General features: G+C 35.9%; 1 protein-coding gene across 1 annotated transcript in view; it reads left to right on the top strand.

Annotated features, from left to right (window-relative positions):
* Nucleotides 1-12718, top strand: part of LOC140161104 (acid-sensing ion channel 2-like) — a 31536-nt gene extending 18818 nt beyond the window's left edge. Inside the window, exons 6-9 of the mRNA XM_072184496.1 lie at nucleotides 835-894; nucleotides 8533-8686; nucleotides 10100-10191; nucleotides 11279-12718. Coding sequence (XP_072040597.1) covers nucleotides 835-894; nucleotides 8533-8686; nucleotides 10100-10191; nucleotides 11279-11403 — 431 coding nt within the window. The 3' untranslated portion in view covers nucleotides 11404-12718. The remainder of the gene's footprint in view (nucleotides 1-834; nucleotides 895-8532; nucleotides 8687-10099; nucleotides 10192-11278) is intronic.
* The last annotated feature ends 12192 nt before the right edge of the window (nucleotides 12719-24910 follow it).

Below are 24910 nucleotides of genomic sequence, written 5' to 3'. Positions count from 1 at the left end.
CACTTTGTGCAATTTTTTTTGGTAATTTCTTCACAAAATGCAAAAAAATGCAAAAAAAAAAATCAATGGGTGTAGTACCCCCTTAAGCAGATAAAATTCCAAAATATGGTACGTTTTCTGTCTTGTTATTACCCGATATATTGGAGTTACCTATATGTGTTCAAAATTTAAGATGGCTACCAACACTAGTGGAAGTTTTGGATGAGAAAACGGACATTTTGATGTGTGGATGCAGAGACTATCGCTACCCAAAAGGTAATAGTAGGCAAACGGGGACCCCAAACTGCGGGGGGGGGCACTTCCCAAAACAGGTGACGGTGCCTGCTGTTATAATACCAATGTTTTTAGACAAGCTTCTATACCCAATTATTACATTATTTTGTCCTAATACCCAATGACCCCTGTTTCTTTCCTGCTATATACCCAATGACCCCCACATTTGTTTTTCAAGTCAGCTTCCCAGTGGCTCATTTTTCAGGTTTTTTACTGAATTACCGACTTTTATTCGACAATTATATTTGAACCGAAAGGCCCCTACATTAGAGGGTTTTTAGGCACATGCCGGCACTATACATGGAAGTGCATTGATGGGCCCCGAAAGTGCTTGTCGCCCTTTCAATATCGTAAACGTTTTTTTAATCTTCTGAGATGGAGACCACCAGAAATGCTGCATAAAGTTTTTCCCTCACCTTGGCACATATACATAAGGCCTACTGAAATTCTCACTTGAAATTTAACTATTGGTGTCAGCTATGTGAATTCTGCCTGAGACACTGTACACGATTATTATAGTTATGTTTATATTGATCATTTTGGATTGATTTGTTTTGTTAGAGTCGTCTGAAACAGAATGCGGTCCTGAAGAAATGTATAATTGTACGATTCCGAAAGAAAGTAGGTATTTCTGCAATATATCCCATTCTCTCGCTAAACATAGTGCAGTTATACTGCACAGCAAACATGATCGACCTTTGCAGTACTTAAACCTGGTTAACAGGAAACTACTCCAGCAAAATCAATCGATAAAGTCTAGTCTATCCTCCACATTGAATGGTGGACTGCACTTATGGCACTTGCCAATCAATAATCACCCACTTGAAATATTTTCTAGAATTTCAGAGAGTACAATAAATATTGGCCGGTTATTTTTAATGCATAAAATTAGTGTGCATTATCTTCCCTATAAATTAACACCTACCAAAAAGGAATTACCCTTTAAATAATGGCCATTATTCCCTATGCCAAATAGGGAAATAGTTATGCAGTCAAAGTAGACATTATTTCTTCGCATTATGACACCTAATTTGTTGCAATGGTCCAAATTAAAATGAAAGTAACCCAAGATTTGAAAGTTGCAACAAAATCCTATTACTTCGTATTATATATATTATATATTCAGTATCCATTGAAGGAAATCTGTTCAACTCTCATTGGATTATTCTTTTGGTTTCAATTGTTCACGTAATGTCAAATTGAAACATGAAGATTTCAATAACTGACCAACAAGGTCATAAATGGCCTACAATTGCAAGTTGTCCTTTCAGTGGTAAAGTTAGATTCAAATTTTACTGTTTGGGAGATGTTCATAACAGATATAACGTACCCTTGGTCTTCCACTTCTTGTGACCCGCTTGGTCACAGAAACATTGAACTGGTAAAGTTTTAATATGGGATTAAGTAAACAATGACCACTGAAGCTCATTGATATGAATAATGACACTTTTTTGGCATTCTACCTCTGTACAACCAAAAATTTGAGATTTTACCTGAAAATTGTGCTTTTGTAGAATAACTCCGCAGGATACATATAGTATCACACATATTAACTGTGTATGAATGTGGTGATCGAAATATAATCATGAGGTTATAGATGTATTGAATGGAACAAATTATGCACACTCAGTACGCCACTGACCAGCTTCTATTATCATGCATAGTCGCGCTAAAAGTCGATTGATACATTTTAAAATCAGCACAATTCAGAGATACACCTTTTTGCTATGAAATTCATTTTTTCGGTCAAATATAAAGCAATAATTGTTTTCTTTAGTAATGTCAGTTAAAAACATAGTCCTTGGATATACTTTTTTTTAACAAAAAAAAATGTTGTTAAAAATAGACATGGAATTGGGTCTTTCAGTGTAAGATTTATGATTTTTACAGGCCTCAGCTTCGCCCGCGAGCCTTTTTCGGAATTATTTTTTTTTGCGTTTCAAACCAATATAATTCCCTAAAGAAAGATATTTCCCACCTCTATAACTATAAAAAATATCCGTTTTGATTTCACATTTTTTCACATGCGACTGCCAAAATGTGAAACCAGTGCTTCATTTCTAATATAACCAGCAGAAATAATCGATATTTCTATTGTGGCTTTCAAAATCATCCATCCCTGGGTTCATTAGCGAGTTGAGTTTGACAAAATTGGTAGTCGGAATTAAAAATTGATGCAATCAAAACCGTAAATCTGACAAAACTATGACATATTATAGCCCTATACATGAAGAGCTTATTTCCAAACCGTGTTAAGTCCACAAGATTCACTTTGAAGAAAATCAGAATTTTCTTTATGGCAATGAAAAAAAGTTCGATTTCTATAAAATTACAGTGAAGTGAAGGTGACATAATTATATAGGACCATAAAAATATGTTAAGTTAAAATCTAGAGACTTTTGATTTTTTTAAATGAATTAATTTGTTTTAAAAATAGCATGGACTTAACACGTTTTGACACAAAACACAATTTCTGGCATGGACTTAACACATTTTGACACAAAACATAGCATCTGTAACACAGAACTAATCATATTTTTCTCAAATTAGTCTTAAAAGATAACAAATTTATTAAAAAACATATAAAATGTGATTCTCTCTACTATAAAACACAATTTTGCCACAAAACACCTTGCATCTCAAACCCCCTCCTCCTGACTATTTTTTACCCAAATTTGATGTTTAAAATAGTTCAAAATTCGAAACTGAGCACTTGCATTTCTCAGAATTGAATAAACATCATTTCACTGACAATAAGTGATGACTTGAAATATCCATTTGTTTTATCACATTATCATAATTTCCCCCTCCCCCATGCTGCACCCTAAGTTTTTGTATACCTTTAACTTTAAATAATACCTTGAATTTATTAGCACATTTTGATAATCATACAAAATGATAATATTAAAAATTAACTCTACCACTATCCTCTAACATTAAGTCTCCCATCACAACCTCTCCCTCTCCCTCTTCCCACCCTGTTCATGTCTTTTTGGAGGTATCTATCAAATATTTGAGAAATCTCATACAAACTAGGCCTACTAATATTTAAAAAAACCAAAAAACAACAACAACAACAACTTTTTATGCAGGCCAAATTCAGGTACAATGTATACTAGTATCAGGACCAAACCAGGGACCAAACAAGAACGAAGATGCAAGGCAATGTTATCAATTATGCAGAACTTGGGCGATTAACTATTGGAAGCCCTATGCCGTGCTACTTGCCTACAAGCTGCCCACAAGTTCATTGTTTGTGGACTTAACACAGTTTGGAACCAAACTGGATTGGACTTAACACGTTTTGGAAAAAAATCGATACTTTGTGGGTCAATATTTCGGGACTTGACTAATTTTGGGGAAAAAAACACACATTGCTGGATAGCCCTAGTTACTCACAACCTATTTTCATCAAAATCTCAATTTTGAAGGTAGGTGGACTTAACACGGTTTGGAAATAAGCTCTTCACATGTATGATGTGCTTTAGAAAGTTGGGAAATATCTTTCGTTAGCGAATTATGTTACTTTAAAAAGCAAAGACGTTGACCCCCTAAAAGCTCATGGGGTGAGTTGAAGCCTGTGAAAATCGAAAATCTTACACTAGAAGCCTAAATTACACACCTAATTTTAACACCAGGGTTTGAAAAAAATATTCAGTACCAAACATTATGGTTTTCTTCTGACATTTACCGAAGAAATGAAAATTATTGCTTTTCATTTGACCGAGAAAATTAATTATGAAGTGAACAGTTAGCAGCCTGCACAACCGATTCTTTTGTTTGGCAAGGCTCACTCAGTCATTTAATGAGGCAATACAAACGATCGAATTTGGTGTTGAAATGAGCTAAATTTTTAGTTACACCTTTTCGATGTAAAATTAATTTTCTCGGCCAAATGAAAAGCAATCATTTTCATTTTTTTTTTTCAGTAAATGTCAGGAAAAATTGTAGTGCTTGATACTGTATTTTTTTTCAAATTCTAGTGTTAAACTTAGGCGTGAAATTTAGTCATTTAGTGTAAGATTTTCGATTTTGATAGGCTTAAACTCTGTCCGCGAGCCTTTTTTTGTATCAACCTTTTAGCTTTTCAAAGTAAGATAGTTCGCTAATGAAGGATTTTTCCCAACTTTCTAACGCACATCACCGTGAGCGATATATCATAGTTTTGTCAGAATTTGCGTTTTCATTTCACTATTTTAACTGCCGGCTGACCATTTTTCAAAATCAACGAGTGAAATCTAAGGCTAATACTAGCATTGTGGATCGATATTCCTGGGTTTAATAGGAATACCGGCATGGCTACAGTGTTGCTAGAACTTCAATATAGCAAAGAAATTCCCAGGCCTATAGCGCTCCTACTGATCATGTTTAACCAGAACACTCAATTGGGGATTTGGGCTACCAAATCGCTGGTCGGGCAATTTGCTTTCAATGGAAAATTGACCTGGATAAACAACAAAGGAAATATCGACTATTTCTGTTGGTTGCTCTCGAGATAAAAGTACTGAGTTAGACATTTTCGGAGTATAAAGGAAAAAGGGTAAAATAAAAACGGAAATTCTAACAAAACTATAATATATAGACCCACACGATGTGCTTTACAGAGGTGGGAAATATCTTTCTTTAGCAAACTATATTAGTTTGAGACGCTAAAAATGAATTCCGTAAAAAGCTCGCGTGCGAACTGAAGGCCTATAAAAATCAAAAATATCACACTAAAAGACACAATTTGATGCTTAATTTTAACACCAGGGTTTGTAAAAAAAATGTATATCCAAGCACCAAGTTTTTAACTGACATTACTGAAGAAAAAAAAATATTGCTTTATATTTGACCGAGAAAATTAATTTCATAGCAAAAAGGTGTATCTCTGAATTGTGCTGATTTTAACATGTATCGATCGACTTTCAGCGCGACTAAGCATTTCTAAAGAATCGGTTGTCCAGGCTGCTAACTGTGAAAAGGTGTAACTAAAAATTAGCTAATTTCAACATCGAATTTGATTGTTTCAAGCGCCTAATTAAATGACTGAGTGGGTCTTGTTTAACAAAAGCCATTGACTGACTAGTGTTCTACGTGTGCATGGTCTATCACAATCTCAGTCCAAGTCCTGAAGACTATGTTTTCACTATCCTAGCTGCTCATACTGCAGTTACTGTCCATTTTCTACCTCTACAAACAGTGTATGTTACAGGTATACGCCATAGAAGTGACGTCATAATCGGATTAATTACCATAGCAATAGATGAATACAATTTTTGAATAGACCGCCCTGCACTACAAGCCGATTGCACTTATCACCTGTGTATGTCCGCAAACATAGATTGAATACAATACCGCTCTTTTCAAAGATACTTATCTTACAGGTGCGAGTGATCAGCCTTTCTTTGACATCTATGATTCAATGCATCGGTACCGCGTGAACGTTGTAGGGCAGGGTGGTATAGTCAAAATTGTATTCATCTATTGCTATGGTAGTTGATCCGATTAACTACGTCACTTCTAAGGCGTATACGCTGGCGAAGTTACGTAATAATCGGATTAACTACCATAGCAATAGGTGAAAACAATTTTTGAATATACCGCGCTGCACTGATACTTTCACGGGGTACCTCTGCATTGAACCATATCATGCTGATCACTTGCACCTGTAAGATTAGTATCTTTGAAAAGACCAGTATTGTGTTCAATATACGATTGCAGACATACACATGTGATTAGTTCAATCTGCTTGTAGTGCAGCGCGATATGTTCAAAATTGTTTTCACCTATTGCTATGGTAGTTAATCGGATTTATTACGTAACTTCGCCAGCGTATAGGCAGAGAGTTGATATTCTTGAGAAGGCACTCTATTCACGTGGTTTCTTTTCCAACGCTAAAAGATCACGAATTTTGGTGGTTTGCAAATGAAAAGTGTCCGCACTATCGATTACGTAACTGTTATGAATAATTTATTAGGTTTTTCAATGCAATCGCCTCGACCCATTAATACATATTATCTGTATTATCAAAGTAATTGGAATAGCAATACGGTGAGTTCACTGAACTACGCCCTAATACTGATGGAGTTTTAATGGCGCTAATCCTCTCCATACACAGATGAACAAATACAATAGATGAAGGTCAACACGTATGACCTCCTATGTGACATGTTATATGTGATGTACAAAAACTTGAATATCATAAAGATCAGTATTCGTTTGTGCATATGAACTGCACGTTTACGTTGCTAAATATTACTCATTATATATTATGACAAATAATGGTATTATGACAATACGGTATATACATTGTATATAAAACCATGGAGGTATATAAATAAATGGAGAATGATCCAGCCAAGCCTCTTTTGTACTACGTTGGTTATGACCAATTATTGTTGAATAGGCAATTTCAGGTTTATATTGATTATGCTAAGCTGATTACATTGTGAAGTCTGTTTCACTGGCCATTGATTTCAATGGGGTAAAATGAAGTTTATACTTATTGGAAATTAAGTGCTCATGTTTCATAAAATTTTGATATCAAAATCTCATTTTCGCCAAAAATTGAGTGCTTAAATTGCATCAAGAAATCAGTCTTTTGAAAAAAGAAACACCTTATCTGTTGTCATCTTGTGACTCCCACATTTTGGTCATGAAAAATTGAATTATGACTTTTTTTTTCCAAAAGTTATGACCCCCGTATATTTGGAACCCCTCCTCCAAAGAAAATGATAGACTCCTAATAATATTAATAATCATTTAGGCCTAAATACTGATAATTATTTATTATACAATGAGAAGTTTAATGATGATGATTTAGGCGGCCTATACGATTTCATGACAATAGGCCTTCAGAATTAAAAGTTCAATAACATGACATATCCGTCATGGCACTCAATCAATTTGACCCGAAGCTTCAACCAAAATCACGATTATCATACACTAAACAGTAAACTATGAGAAACTGTTTAAACAAAGTATATAGGGCCTGTACATTCCGTAAATCAATTTCTCTCTAGAAAAGATTGTCTGATCATCACTTTTGCTTGAATTCCGAAGTACTTCCGGTAAATTTTGCTCGCTCGTAAGTCGTAACTCAAATGGCCCAAATTGGCCCAACATAATTGTTTCACAATCGGAAGGTAAAAACGTTTTGCTTTCATTTGCACTATATTTGAACTCCCTCAGACCCCCTTAAAAGCTTGATATATGAACATGAAAACTAAGTATATTTGTCAAGTTACGGCACAACTAGTGTAGAAAACAGTTTCATAACTTGAGAACAGAACATCCGAATTTCGTCGGGTTTTCGCACGATCATACATTGAAACTATAAGCTATCAAAACTGGTGACTTTGAACTAGCTGATTGACTAGCTGACGTCATTATACAGTCTCTTTTACAAGGCTTCCGGTACGGGTCAATGTAGGGTCAATTCCTATGAGGAAATTTTGGGAGTGACAATCAATGAACCATGGTAGAGGCTCATAACCATCGTGGAGATCAATAGCTTGGCTGAAGTGGCTGGTCAATTCAAGTTTGGTGACTCATTGAATAGAGGTAACGGGATAATCTCCACTTAGGAGATTAGAATTCTGGCGATCATTCTCCATTTATTTATATACCTCCATGATAAAACGACTAATAGATCCTGCTATCATGGCGTCAGGTCAATGTTCATCATATCCCGTATATTTCTTAAAATTCACTCATATTTGAGACAAATTGCTGTGCCCATTTTATAGGTGCACAGGTAGATCCGTGTTGTTTTTAATTTTCATTTCTTTTTAATGAAAGAATTAAGGTTTTCCACTGCACGGGGCCACAAGGGTGATACTTATTTTAATGCTATATTTTCAAAACGAATACGTGTTCCCGGTTGGCTCTATAGCGATTTCACAGAAAAGGTATTTCTAGTACAATGCAGCGTCGGACTCCTCCGTGGCCAGCTTGATTTCGATGGAGCGAAACCAAATTGGCTGCGGAGGAGACGGGTAATTTTGCCATGCAAATGAGCTGAGTGTCGTAGCCCTGGTATAGGGCATTGCCTAATTAAAATCTTGGATTGTAATTCATTCATGCATGTAAACTTGTGAATGGCAAGCCGAGTGTGTTTACCATGCATGCCTAATTAGTCAAATCCAAAATGGCTCCACGTCTTAAAATCAACATTGGACCTTGTACTTCATGTGTAGAAATAGTGAATATAAATAATAAATACGGCAATGATAAATTACTCCATCTATTAACGATATGTTACAATTATCCTCACAGAACAGTTTACCAAGATGATCAACTGTAATTGTAACATACCGTGTTCATCTGAAACTTACGAAGGGCGATTGTCATTTAGCTATTGGCCTGGACTACCAGCATCATTACAACTAAAAGAAATATATCCAGAGTATCCGGATAGGACTTCACAAAGGTATTTGTAAGAAATAGTTATTTTATAATTAACTGATCGTTTTAATTGCGCGTCAGTGTTTACTACGTAATGACATCAGTGAAAGTGGGTAATGGTGAATCCAACGGACGAGGACACAAAATACATCAAGGATCAATAAATGATACAAGAGGATACCTTGAATATACGAACAACTGAAAAGAAAGAGAGCAAGGTATACCAACTTGATGTGGGGAAACAAAATACAGACTAGACGGTATGCAGAAAGGGACAAAAAACTACAAATGTAGGCATAGAAGTACAAGTGATGAAAATCACTGTGCACATAATTAGACATGAAAAACCAAACAACCAATGTAGGTGCAGGCAAAGTTTGATGGCCAAAAATGGCCAATTAGCCCACAGAAGTGTCAGGAAAACACACTGTTTATATGCCTACATTTGTTGTTTTTGGTCCCCCTCTGCATACCGTCAAGTAGTCTGTACTTTGTTTCCCCACATCAAGTTGGTATACATTGCTCTCTTTCTTTTCACATTATCAGCGGTTTATGTTGCAAAATTAAGATTCGTTCAACAAGATATTCTCCGGGATCTTTATAGAATAAATGCCATGGATAGACCACTTAGAGACTAGACTAAGCTTTTCTCCAGGACAGGGGAGGATTAGGTTTCGAAAGCGGACACGTGTACACATTTCGCGCCAAATAGGACGTTTGGCTATTGTAGGATCTTGGGCCAGGCCCCAGGTACCCACCTCGTCGTCGAATGTTTTTCAAAAAGGAGCAGAATTGTCATAAAACTATCCAAAATGTTTTTAGGGCACGGTCCCATCCGTCCTCCTGGATCCGCCCTTGCTCCACGAGCAGTACATGTGGACGATATCTAAATAATCGAGTTATGTTAGTCAGAGTTCATCGGTTCCTTTTTCGCAAACATCATATAACCCGAGTGTAGATGTTAGTTCTTCATTGCGTTTATTCGTAAAATAACGAAATTAATAATATTAATGTTATTTTTGTTGTTGTTGTTTGTAATTGCCTCATGTAAATAGATTGGTTTTTGGTAATTCATAAACAAATTCACGCAGAAAACTGACCATATTATAATATTGTACGAGGGTCATTCAATTAGTTCTACCTTCACTCTTATAACGTTGGTTATGTACATGGTAGCTTCTTCCAACTTACTTCTTGCTTGAAAATGAAAAACGTAAAACGATTGTCCGCGCCGGTCATATTAACGGAGCATTTCTGCTGTCCTGAATCCTGGTTTCATTTTATTACTTTGCTTAAAACAAACGGTAAAAAATTAAAACACCTCATCAGCTACATGAGACCATAGGTTACCACCATGGAAAATATGAATGTTCTGTACTTGCAGAAACTGAGATATGAGGGTGAATGACCCTTTTATTATATATAATTGTAATTTCAGGGAAAATCTCCTTCGAATGAAACTCTATTACGAAGAGCTTAGCTACACTAACGTAGAACAGTTCCCGGCATATACGTTAGCTGATCTGGGAAGTAAGTGTTGCGAGCCCGGGTTGCCAGTCTCAATGCTCAGGTTAAACAATGTTGTGTCAATTTCCTTAAAGTAGATTTGTTGGACTCCGTACAAAATTGCTGGCAGCTAGCTATCTATGCTACCAGCAATTTACCGTTTTAACAGAATGCTCCTGTTTTTTCATAAGCATGTAAACATCTCAAAAAAGTAAATAAACCCCCTTAAATAATGGCCATTATTCAAAAAGGGCTATTGTATTACAAATCTGTAAAATGCGTTGGAAGCAGAATTTATTTCTTCGCATTGTGACACCTCATTTGATACGATAGCCCAGAAAACAATAAAACACCTGTCAATTTAATGTAGTAAGGTCCAGATTTGAAAGTTGCAATTACATACAAATATTTACAATACAAAAACGCTCAGATATCATTACACAGATTTCCTTCCATTACACTGAATACAAAATCAATACAATTTACTGCAACTGTCAAATCTTGGGTTACATTGATTTAACCAATTGCTGCGAATGAGGTGTCAAAATGTGCAGTGCAGAAATAAATTCTGCTTCCAACGTATTTTACAGATTTGTACTACAATCACCTGTTTTTGAATAATGGTCTTAAGGGGGGTTAGTTACTTTTTTTGAGATGTTTATATAGCATTACCTTCAAACATGTTAAAAACGACAATAGACATTTTCGATAAAGCTGTAGTTTTACGCCTGTCAGCTGATACATATTTACAAAAAATCCGTCTGTGACTTGTAAAAACCACAAGTTACCGTTTGAAACAATATGCTTAAAAAACGCAAATAGGAAAAATGAAACTTTAAACAGGGTAATGAGAATACAAACAAGCATAAAGCCAAATAAGATTATATATTATATAATAATAATAATAATAATAATAATAATAATAATAATAATAATAATAATAATAATAATAATAATAATAATAATAATAATACTAACACTACTACTACTACTACTACTACTACTACTACTACTACTACTACTACTACTACTACTACTACTACTACTTTCTACTACTACTACTACTACTACTAATAATAATAATAATATTCTCCTTTATTTATTTTAATAGGTGATGTCGGTGGAACTCTTGGTTTGCTTTGTGGAATGAGCTTGATTACAGTTATCGAATTCCTGGATTTTTTCGCTTTAATGCTTTTAAGATATGTTAATACAAGAAGTAGTCAGACAAAATAGCAATATGCTGAGATTTCTTCTTACCTTGTTTCAAAATACTTAGTAAATCGTTAGTAAAGCAACTTAGGGCCATTTTTGCCAACGTTTGTGACAAAAATATGAAAACGTTGAACTGATTGAGATGCAAGTACTTGCACGTTCTAAATGACACGGTCTCTTCAATATGATTGTTTGTTGTTACATTTCACTGTTCAGGGCAGCTCACGTGACACTAATTGCAGAAAGTAAAGTGTGCTTGAGTTGAAGACAATTAAGATATTATAAGAACTTGTACATAGGGTCTATATGGTATGCCGATTACAAAAAGCTACTGAAACAAAATTAATAATGTGCGGGAAAAAAGTCATGGGCCCTTATACAGGTGTCAAAATACAAAGCTGCTTAGATTGTGTATTCCTCGGGTCATGAGGATTTAGAAAGCTTTGACCTCCAAAGGGGTCAAATGTGAAAAATTCAAATTTAGTGGTGTGGCCAGAAAGCAAAAACCCCGGTGGACTTGAAAAATGTACTATGTAAAAAATGGTGACTGAAGAAATGCGTTGTGCTTTGAGATCTCACGACGCCTTTTTTAAAGAAAGTAAAAGCTGAAATAGACGAAAGATTCTTTTCGATTTCGCTATCAGGACTTCACGGGTTCATGAAAAATATGAATGAGAAAATTTCCCCCTGACAAAATTGAAAGGGGAAATCGGGAAGGTATTTTTTTTCTTGGTACCACTTTCATGGAAACGAAAAATTACAACAAACCTCGGTAAAAACTCCTTCCTACTAAATAGAACTTGAAAGGGTAAAATGGTAATAATAATAATAATATGGAAATTTATAATGCGCAAGTATCCGTCAGAGCCGCTCACTGCGCAACAACAGGATTATGACCACAAAAGGGAACATGATGAACAGAGCAAATACAGAAAATATACAACATACCATAATAAGAAAAAACATTTTACACTACAAGTCATCAGCAAAAGCGATATTAAACAGATGTGTTTTTAACAAAGATTTAAAAGAGTCCAAAGTAGTACAGTTTTTAATGTGAGTTGGTAGATTGTTCCAAAGTTTAGGAGCACAAATGACAAAAGAACGGTCGCCAAAAGAGTTGTTAGATCGTGGTTCCTGAAGAAGATGAAGATTGGCTGAACGAAGTCCAGTGCGCCCAGGTATATAAGTGTGCAGAAGATCGGCGATATATGACGGTGCAAGTTCGTTTTGTGATTTGAAAACAAAAGTGAGGATCTTAAATTCAATGCGTTGTTCAACAGGCAGCCAGCGCAAGTCAATGAGAATTGGAGTGATGTGCGAACGTTTATTTGTGAGAGTGATGAGGCGAGCGGCACCAATTGAACCAATTGCAGACGACGAAGTTGTGATTGTGGAAGACCGTACAAAAGAGAATTACATGTGTCCAAGCGAGATATTACAAGAGAATGAACAATGAGTTGAGTTGCTTCTGTTGTGAGATATTTGCGTATCTTGCCGATGTTACGAATTTGATGATAGGCGGCTTTGAGAGTGGACGCAACTTGCAGTTTATGAGACATGTCAGAGTCAAAGATGACACCCAGATTTCGTGCATCACAAGATGATGTAATTTGCGATTCTCCGATGACAATGTTACTAATGATGGATTTAGATTTCTGATGTTTAGAGCCGATGATGAGAAATTCGGTTTTGGTATCATTGAGTTTAAGAAAGTTTACACGCATCCACATTCTTATTTCCTCGATGCAAACTTCAATGCGAGAAATGCTTTGAGAAGATTCAGATGGTTTAAAAGCAAAATAAATCTGAGTGTCATCTGCGTAAAGATGGAATTGCAGATTGTGCCTTCTGACTATGTCACCAATTGGATGAGTGTAAATTGTAAACCACTGCGGCCCCAACACCGATCCCTGCGGTAAGCCGAATTCAAGTGTGCATGGCTCCGACATAGAGTTGCCGATGACAACACGCTGAGAACGATCGCTCAGGTATGATTCGGCCCAGGATAACGCAGTGCCACTCAAGCCAATATAATCATGCAGCCTTTTCAAAAGAATTTCTGAGTCAACAGTGTCAAATGCTGCAGATAGGTCTAACAAAATAAGAGCACAGATATCCCCACTGTTCAATGCACTCAAAATATCACTCTGGACGCATAACAAAGCAGTCTCAACACTATGACGTTTCTTGTAAGCAGATTGATAGCATTCTTGAAGCTGGTTTCTTTCCTGAAAGTCTGATATTCTTGCTGAGACAATTCTTTCAATGAGTTTGGAAATCCAAGGCAAGTTCAACACGGGCCGATAATTTTTCAGATCATCCTGATCGAGACCCGACTAATGATCCTACTATTAGGCGGTAGAAGCGTTAAATCAATGTGCGTGTTAACTGACGCTAACAATACGAAACATGAATCAATGGTAGTTTTCATTAGATTAAAGTGCTAATCAAACCATGTCGCTTTGCTTGATTTCGAATTTCTTCTTAGTCTTCATTAATTCCGTTCGTATGATTTGATTCTTCAAACTTTTGGGGATACGAGCGTGTTAGTTTTCTGGATGAGGATTTGCCCCCCCCATGGTCCCGAAGGCTCTGAGTCAAGCTCTGCTGGTCTCATTTTGACATATCACGTGAACTTAACAAGCAAAGTCAACCATAATCCCCTTTACCTATAGCTGGCATATTTGTCAAAAGTTAATAGCCAATCTGTTTTTTAACGGTGACGTGCATGGTACCAAGCTGTACCACGGATTCTGGGAAAGTATTGGATATTTTCAGACAAAATCAGAGACAGTTTCGAATAAAGAAATTTTGACAGATATGGGACATGGTTGACCTGGTTTGTTACGCCTATCCTATAAGCCCCTCATACTTACGGTGTGGCGTGGTGTGATTTTTGTGACCTGTTCTTCTGTGTAAAATAAAAAATAATATTCAAATGCAATCTTCTCAGCTATTTAATAGTAAATAGCGCGCACTGACGGTAGTGATCATATAAAAAGGAACATCGTGTGTCGTAAATCAGGTAAGATTCTCATTAATTTATCTTTGTTCTCCAAAGTGAGTGATATTTTAGCCATTATATGAGGCCAATATGAAGACAAAATTAATACACTAAGGTAAAAATTGTTTAGAAACAGTGATTCCTTCCCGTTCAGGCACTGCGTGTACCCGCGGGTACTCATGCTCGCCGTACATTTCGCGAAATTAGGAGGTATTTTCGGACAATGAAACGTGATTCGCGAAACACAATAAAAATGGGTCATTGTTCATACCACTTGCTCGCGAAATTGAAAAGAAGGTGCTCTTTATTCACAAATCACATATTCAGTTCAGTTACCTGCGCGGGTACCGTGCTTCAATATATGCGTTTCCATCATAAAGGGGTATATTTAGAAATATTGTTCGCGTTTTAGCGAAAAAGGGCATTGTAGAAGGGCAAAACATTCGCGAAATCGCTTAAAATAGGGGTTTTATCCTTAAAAGTTCGGGAAATGAGATTCAAAAGGATGTGTTTTCAAAGTTCGCTGACAAGCATGAGTATCCAAATTCCGTGGTTGGACCGAGCGCTTTCGGTGAGTCCTATCCCATATTTTGTTGATCTTTTAAATCAGTAATCTCCTCTTGGGATTGTTCTTCAGTGCCATGAATGCTGTTTTTATGGTCTGGTGCAGCTGCTATAATATTTGTAATTCTTTAATGTCAATATTTATTATAATAATTGTTTTGAAATTTAGTATATTTTGATGTTTTCCAAAAGATGTGCAATATTTGGTAAACGTTATTATTTTGTGTGCAATTTGTTTTTGATGCCTTTTAAAATTCTTTAAGTGTTCAATCTTTTTAATGTTTTAATATGTATAATTGCTTTGTAATTTTACATGTAATTTGGCCATTTGGCCACGATATGTGATTTAATAAAATACCGATAATAATAATAACTTGGGTCCACCAAAAGGCTTCGAGACCTTTTTACAAATCGAGTGGGACGGTCCATTCTCAACTTAGGGCATAGACCCTATCCAATTTAACAAAACAATCTGTCCACCAATCTGTCCTGCCATTTCAATTGTTATACCGTTCCGGTTATTGGATAGGTTCTAAAGGTGATGATGGTCCACCGGTTTTTGTTACACGAAATTATATGGCGCGGTTTGTTTTATACCTTAATAAATAAATAAATAAAATAAATAACGTTTTATGCATAACATTCTGAGCAATATTTTTTCCTAAACAATGACATTAAGATTATGGATTTCGTTCTTATTTCAACTGGTTTACAATGTAAATTGAGTTTTGTTTAATACCATCATTCTTTCCCAAGAAGTGACTTTACAAGAATTGTTTTCTGTAACCTGATTGTTTTAAATAATATTTTCTTGTACAAAAGTTCTTTTGTTTCCAAATGTCCTTCTCATAATTTGTATTCAACAAACAAAACGAAATAACAAATTGAAAATAAATGTGTAGTTTTATAATAGGCATATAGGCCTACACCTTCTCAGACCCATTCGCACAATAAATAAATAAATAAATAAATAAATAAATAAATAAATAAATAAATAAATAAATAAATAAATAAATAAATAAATAAATACGCACGGAATGTATTTATATAAGCTGGGCTTATTTTAGAAAACCTTAGTTTATAAATAATAACGTAGTAGGATTTCAACACAAATTAGGCATACTGGCAAATATTTTACTGGACAATGCTTCATGATGCGGATGGTCGAATAAATACTATCTCTGCCCATTGTGACATATTGATTGGTACCCGACGTTCTACGGCTTTTTATAAAAATATCGCGGGAAAAGACCAAAATTGAAAAGAAATGGAAATTGAACTTTAGAATTTGAAAAGTATAAATCACGTTAGGTCTAAGGCTGTGCTAACACTTTTCTTTGATGACTTTGACCACAATTATATATTTTTCAAATATCTTAAAAATTCAAGAATCTAAGCTAATTGAACAGACAGCTCGAAATGCTAGGATACAACACACAATTGACCAAATATACAACTTCCTGTGACCCGGTTTTAGACCACAAAACAAATTTTGTAACAAAATGGAGATGGTATTGCACTGAGCGCTCGATTGTGACAAGAATGTCACAAACTTGTCTTGTTTGGAGCATTTTAGTATAAATAGGTTAAGGAATAGTGTGATGATTGAGGACAAGCGAGGGGAACTATTTTTTGTAGATATCTATATAGAAGAACAAGATCAGTGGATGGAATGAATGCTGCTTGCAAAAGCCATTGATCGTTATGTAGAATACCGTATGAAAGTGAGCGTCAAGTTCGAAAATTATCGGTCAAATTTTAGCCTAAATTTATACCGGGTATTAATCTACGAAGGGGAGGGGGGTGTACCACCCCCTAAGATTTTTTATCCGTTATAAACAAACACATGCGTTTACGCCCAAACGACCTAAGCAAATCGTAGATCCATCCTTTGCGTTAATTTTAGTGATAACATTTTTACCCCAGCACCTTACCCGGGGGGTCATTTCGCCCTTGTGAAATTATTCAAAGAGATCCAGAATTTTTACTCCTTAGTGAGGTGAAAATAGTCCTTTACTTCTATATTTTGGAGAAAATTCGGTGGTATTCGCATTTTTGTAGAATTTATAGCCAAAAATCAATTTTGCCTATACTTTTGTACTGGTTTTAGGAACAATATATTCACGAAATAACTACCGCGATGTTACTCTGACCGTGACGTTTATTTATATAGAGTGATCTCAGCCTGATCAACTTTGCATAAATAGGGACAACAGTTTATAAGATCTTTTTTGTCCATATTCATCTCCCTGCCTGCTCAGTCCTTAATTGCTTCACGGTCAATGCCCGTGAGATATATTACCCTGATATTCATTATACACATGACCTTAGCCTATTCAATTTTATACAAAGGAATATATGCATGGATTTGTAGATTTTGTAGAGATTTTCAACACGCTCCGCGATATTATAATGACACCAAAAACTCGAAAACTTTGCAAAATCGTCGTATATGTACATGTACGATTATGAAGATTATCATTCATCCAGGTATAAATAACTATGAAATTATTATAATCTGATCTACTGGACTTACGTTTTTGTGAGTGGCAATATCATACTGCAGTTACTGTCCGTTTTCCTATACACAATACACAGTGCTCTTTCCCATTGACGCGTGACCTTTACAAATAGCCCTACGTTAACAGTATGGGGATATGACTAGTTAACGTCGCTGTGTGAAAAATAACCGGCCAATATTAAAAGTACTCTTCTAAAGTTCTAGAAAATATAGTTTTTAACATGTCCTAAATTTTAGCTAATTTAGATGTTTGGAAATATTCGTACTTTGGTGTTTTAGTTAATGTTATAGGTAATAGTACATTGCCTAGTTAACGTCGCTGTGTGAAAAATAACCGGCCAATATTAAAAGTACTCTTCTAAAATTCTAGACAATATAGTTTTGTAACATGTCCTAAATTTTTAGCTAATTTAGGTGTTTGGAGAGGGTCGTACTTTTGTGTTTTAGGAAGGACATGTAAACGACAGATAACACCAAAAATATGAAGAAATTATTTCCAAACCGTGTTAAGTCAAAAATCATTATGTTGCTCATTTTCAAGAATGCTGGTTTACAAAAAGCACGCCATTGTCTGATTTCGTGAACAAAGCCACACATAACATTGTTTCCTTTCGTTTCCTTTATAATCGGTTACCCAACTGAAGCTATGAATACCAGCTTTATTGCGATATCGCACATGAAAACAGTCACTTGTGCACAACCTGAGAAGATCCGATTTAATCAGTTGAGCTGTTTCAATGAGTGTTATCTTGGTTTAATAGCTTTTAATGGGGTTAAGTCCTGCAAAGGTCGAGATGAATTCTACTGTAGACATGACTGCATCATGTTTCACATCCTATCTTGGATGCATCATCAGGCCAACTGATGTTAAAGCAGGGGGATGACACCCTTATTCACATGTTTATTTACAACGCAAACCTATATTGAATCCCGGTGGTTTGCGAATAATGAAATGTCTGCATCCCAGGATCAATTAAACCCTGGTATGAATTATTTTTTTTATTAGCTTTCGCCATGATCCGTTTTGCAATAACATAAAAGCACTTCAAATAACAGCCCGTTGAGTTCATTGAACTACGCCCTGAAATCGATGGAGTTGTGCCTTATAAAGAAGCTCTCCCATTGACCTCTATTCAGGTCAGTGAGCTCTCCATACACAAATGAACAAGTACAATAGGACAAGGCCAGCACCTATGACCTGCTTAGTGACATGTTATTTTGAAGTCTTCTAAAGCTTAATATCTTGAAGATTAGTATACGTTTGTGCATATGGACTGCGCATTTATGATGCAAAATATTAGTTCTTATATAAAATTACAAATACTGGAATTATGACACACGGTATAGGTGATATATAAAACGACTAATAAAATCATGTCATTATGGCGTCATGTCAAAGGTTCATTATATCCCGTATGTTTGTCTAAATTAATTAATATTTTGAGAACAATTTCTACACCCATTTAATATGTACTCAGGTGGAACCCGACTTTTTTAAATTTTCATTTCTTTTTATGTAACAAATTCAGGTTTTTCTATTGCGCGGGGCCGCCAGGCAATACAAATTTAGGCTAACATTGAATAAACGCGGAATTAAGAATAGGCGTTTCTAGTACATACAGCGTCTGACTCTACCTGAGGACCTAGTCTGAGTCCCATGGGCTCCAAGAATGGCTCTCCATACATAAATGAACAAATACAATGAAGGGTCGCCATTGCTCTCCATACACAAATGAACAAATACAATGGAGAGTCCGACTGCCATGCAAATGAGCCAAGTGTCCTCTCAAGGTATGCTCTGTGGTTAAAGCGGCAATAGTTCGTTGACCTGTGAAGATGTTACGTCACAGGTCGAAGATGAGCCCAACCTCTGAGGGATCTTTTTTATCGCTGAACAATAGGCCCCTGCCAAGTTGTGTCGTAGGCCGCCTCCCTTATTAAGCGAAGGCTCCTCCCGTTTAACATAAATCGCTTCCTTGACTCCTCTTGCATACTGCAGTTACTGTCCGTTTTCCTATACATAATACACAGTGCTCTTTCCCATTGACGCGTGACCTCTACAAATAGCCTACGTTAAAAGAATGGGGATATGCCTAGTTAACGTCGCTGTGTGAAAAATAACCGGCCAATATTAAAAGTTCTCTTCTAAAGTTCTAGAAAATATAGTTTTGTAACATGTCCTAAATTTTTAGCTAATTTAGATGTTTGGAAATATTCGTACTTTGGTGTTTTAGTTAATGTTATAGGTAATAGTACATTGCCTAGTTAACGTCGCTGTGTAAAAAATAACCGGCCAATATTAAAAGTACTCTTCTAAAATTCTAGACAATATAGTTTTGTAACATGTCCTAAATTTTTAGCTAATTTAGATGTTTGGAAATATTCGTACTTTGGTGTTTTAGGAATGATATGTAAACGACAGATAACACCAAAAAATATGAAGAAATTATTTCCAAACCGTGTTAAGTCTGCAAACCACCATGTTTCTCATTTTCAAGAACGCTGGTTAACAATAAGCAGAGCTTTGTCTCATTTCGTAAACAAAAGCCCACACAGAATTGTTCTCTAGCGCTCGCTTTATAATCGTTCACCCAACTGAAACTATAATCCCAGCCATTGCTCCATTGTACGTGTAAAAGCAGAAACATATGATGTGTGTATTTAACCAGAGAAGATATGATTTAATCAGTTGAGCTGCTTTCAATGAGTGTTATCTTGGTTTAATAGCTTTTAATGGGGTTTAAGTCCTGCAAAGGTCGAATTGAATTCTACTGTAGACATGACTGCATCATGGTTGTCAAATGAATGATTAGTGCTATCTAAGTGCGTGTAAACCGCAGAGTGCTGGCTCTCTTATGTTGGTACATGCGCTTCGCTAGAGTCTGTTTGGTCTCCCCTATGTAAGGGACGCACCATTAGATTCTCAGGGTGGGGGTAGGAAGTTTTTTTTTTAAAAACTTCACCCACTACATGAGCCAAAAAAACAACTTTCCCCACCAACACTAAAAAAAAAAAAAAAAAAAACTTTCCCCACCTAACTGTTTATAATGCATGAAATCTTGAAAAAAAAAGGTGAACCAGAGTACCTAAAATCGTGTACAAAGACACTTTTTTTTTTAAGTCGACCCCAAGAATTCCGAATCTGACATTAATTTGACGTTATTGTTGGCCCAAAACCTATTTTTACAAGACGGCGCCACCGGCCGCCATCTTGGATTTCTGGGTAAAATTGATGTGGCAGTGTCAAAATTATGTCAGACTCGAAATCTTTGTGGTCGACTTAACAGAAAAAGTGTCTTTGTACACGATTTTAGGTGCTCTGGTTCAAAACTAGATTTTTCAAGATGGCGCCGTCGGCCATATTGGATTTATGGATTAAAATGACACCGTAATGTCAAACTTGTGCTTGACTTACCCGAAAATAACTTGGTACATGATTATAGGTGCTCTGGTTCAAAACTTTTTTTCAAAAATTTTTCAAAATGGCGCCGGCAGCTATCTTGAATTTTGGCCTCTAGCGAAAAAATGCCGGGATTTTTGTGAGGGACGCGGGGGCTAATTTATTAATAAAAGTTCCACAGAAGTCAAATCAATCGTCAACCTTACTAGCCAAAGAATGGTCACGGACTTGGGGTATTGGGCCTTATTATATAACGGGTGTCCTAAAAACGGTGATTGCTAAAAAACATGTTTCACGTATTAGGGTATCGTTGCTTAAGTTGAGGTTCCATTTTTAGGGACCCCCGTTTTTTTAGAATTCCATTGGGCTAAAAAACTTGGTGCCCAAAACAACCAGGCGCGTATGTACGATTTGGTGATCTGGCAGCATGCATGAACTTCTCCGGGGATTCTTCCTTTCATATCTTCCTTACATTGCGGAACCGTGCAATCGGCGAATGCCATGTCCTGTACAGTGTGGTCCAAAAACATTAATTAATGTTGATTTGACGGTGATATATAAAAATTGCTGAAGGAAATTTGGGAGTACTGTTTTCTTTTACTGTGAATATATTTAAAGTGGAGAATTCACCATAATGCCCGCAAATTATGCCTTCATTTGCCTGTATTTAGTGTATTTTGTCATAAAACATGCATTATTTTAGAAATAAGCAAACAAAATAGCTTTATAACATAAATAATGCCCTAAAAAGGAAAAAAAACCAGCAATTTTTCCGTGCAATGGCAAAGTCGCGCAAATACGTCGCGCAAATACGTGACTATGTGAAACGGCAAATTCTTCAAATTGAAGATATAGGTGATCGGCAAATACGTCGTTATGTGATACAGACATTTCAAGGTTTTGCAAATACAACATAATTAAAGTAATTAACATCTTACTAATTAAGCCACTTTTGAGGCATGGTTTATCGTGAATATAATTATTATATAGAGTAGAACATAACAAACAATTACACCAATTTTCTCAAAAATGTTAAAAATGTCGAATACGTCAGTATGTGATACGGCCGACGAATTAAGCAACATAATTCATTTCATATTTGGGAATATTGAATTAAGCATCTACCCATCTGTACAACCATTCACCGGTACCAAACAACTTGGAGTGTTTATCTTGGAAATGCGAGGAGGAGGGGATTGAACCAACCCTTATCAAAGCGTGTAACATCCGATTTTAATTTAAAAGTTGTACGTGGTCAAAAATTAAAGTTACTCCGATTTTCATCTACCCTAAGGCACAAGAGTACAAATTGGAAAGTGGGAGGACCCCCAAATAAATATCTACACGTAAATACCCAAATTGATAGAAATGTTTTGATTTGAGAGATGTGTCGACATGCTGGGTATCTGTCCGTTGATATGGACACGATTGGCGCATGTTAAAACACGGAACCTAAATTATACCTAACAAACAGACTACCGTAGTAAAAGGGCATAACATAACACAACAAATTTGCGTTATTTCAAAAGGATCAATAATTGTTGTATTTGGAAGAGGAAGTCTCGAAAACGGGGACCCCGAAAACGGGGACCCATAAAATCATCCCATAAAGCTGACAAATTTTTATAGAGGGTCCCCGTTTTTCAACTTTGGAATCCCCGTTTTCGAGAGTTTCCCCCAAAACGGGGACCCCTATTTGTTCTCTCTATTTCAGGACTGATGAGTGTCCAAATCTCGCCAATATATTCACCATGGGTATACTAAGGCCTAAAAAATTGTTTGATTGGCGTAACATAAAAAAATTAGGGTAGGTCGGTCGGCATTTTTTACACACATTTTAAGCTGTAAATTACGTATGATAAAGGCCTTGGAACTTTTTTCCAAGTCTTTTTAAGGTTTTTTTTGCAAAAAAAAGGGGAAAATGTCTAGGGTCGCGCCTATTTTTAGGGTCGGTCGGGTTACGCCAATCAAAAAATTTGTTTTTGGGCACCTTATTGGCATGACTTTGTGAAAAGCTTCCAATTTCACTCTTGCTAGATTGACTTCACAATTGTTTTGCTAAAGTTACGCCCAGCTCAGAAATAAAAGCACAATTTGCTTGGATTTTATTTTATTATTGTTTTCTGATATGCACGGGATAAAATGGTGAGCGTATATTCTTTGTTTAAAATACAAAATTAGGACTTATAAAACACCAAATAAATGCTGACCTTTGTATGCGTTCAACCAGTTTACCGTGTGTCTTAGAACCCGACAGACGGTGACATTTGACCATACACTAGGATCCACAACATGCTCATCTATCATGGGAACAGTTCTTAATTGCAATTCTGGGTAAAAACCACATGTGCCTGCTAACGGTCAAAAATTTTTTATTGCATGAGGTGAAAGGGCTTTGGTAGTAGGTTACAAAAAGTCACATCAAAAATTCCTCCGGAGCTTGTTGCCATAGCAACGGCAGTTTTATGATTTTCGTGATTTTTGCTTATTTTGGGGTGAAGATAAGGGAGAATATGTACTTTTCTGAATTGCTCCTGACTTTATATTTGAGGTCGCATTTAAAAAGCAACCTTACCACCATAAAGTATTATCTTAGTGCTTTCTCCAGATGCAAAAAATATTTCAATAATATTTCTCCATGTGCAATTTTAGGGCTGGGCAACATTGCCAATTAAGCACTTTTGAAAAAATGCAATTTTTACCCTATCTTTGAAGTCTAAAAACTAATTTTGCTTGAGCACCCAGAATTATTTCCTCTTTGATGGTACTTGAGCAGACATTGCCCCTTTCAAAGTTGGTAAAAAATCTCTGGGGCTATTTGACCTGTAAAGCCAGTGTTGCCAGAAAATTTGATAATTGTCAAAAATGCATTTTTCGAAATAATGCATTTTTCTACATGTTACTCATGTAACCTTTAATACCACCAACTTAATTGAAATATTTGCACACTTTGCACACATGATTAGACACACACTGCAACGGAAGCAACACTTTGCGGCTGGGGACAAGTCCTGTCCTGCAAAAACCGGTATTGCCAGAAAATCTTACTTCATTAATCCAAATTTCCAATTTGTGCATTTTACAATATTATGTATTCGGTTAAGTTTATACTATCAATGGTAGTTGAATATAATGTGCATTTAAACATCATCTGATACAATACATGTTCAGACACATGGGCAAGTTTCTCGACAGGTGGCTTAGTAAGCCTTAGGCTTAGGCGACCTTGAGGATACTATAGGCTAAAGCCTAGTTTTGACCCAAAATAGTAATTTTTACATGGACATTTTTTGAAATATGACAAATGCATCTTGGAAAGTGTATCAGTTTATTAAGATGGATGTTAAATCAAAAAAGTGACCTATGATTTTGACCTATGACCTCTTGCAATTCATAAGTAGGCCTAAAATGCCGGTTTTCAACGATATTGTTCATTTTGGGTAAAATGGACCCTTTTACCATTTTTAGCAATTTTTGCATTACAAAAGTTTTAAATTACACTTAACTTTATTGATAAATAGGGCTTCTTTAATTTTAGGCTATTGAGAGAATTCAACAAGTATGCAGTTTCCATGGCAACGACCATTAATGCTCATTTTTAAGCAAATATCTGTGAAATAGAGCTAATTTCCCAGTAAAATTAGCAAAAAATTGGCGTAAAAGGCAGTTTCCTTGTAAACTGGCATCTCTTTGAATTCTCCTAATAGCTTAAAATGTTATGCCAATCAAACAATATTTGAGGCTTTATGATAATCCTGTTAATGAGAATACACGAAACTGCTGATTCTTGATTACGAATCCACAAGGCATAGCCGAGTGAACTCGTATCAAGGAATAACAGTTTCAAGTGTATTCGCTGATTTAAACCATTGCTTTATACTAACAATACGCTCTAAAACTGTGGATTCTTGCATAGAAACGTGTCAAGTGTTCATTCGTAGAAAATAATCTTCAGTAATGAATAGACGTCATAGCAATGGTTTAAGTATATTTTCCAGACATAATTTGTGTGATCTAGCCTGTAAATATATCAGAT

This window comes from Amphiura filiformis, chromosome 9 (genome assembly GCF_039555335.1).
Source record: "Amphiura filiformis chromosome 9, Afil_fr2py, whole genome shotgun sequence".
In the NCBI taxonomy this organism is placed as follows: Eukaryota; Metazoa; Echinodermata; class Ophiuroidea; order Amphilepidida; family Amphiuridae; genus Amphiura; species Amphiura filiformis.
The sequence above is the reverse complement of the archived record's forward strand: the minus strand, read 5'-3'. Positions and strand labels throughout refer to the sequence as shown.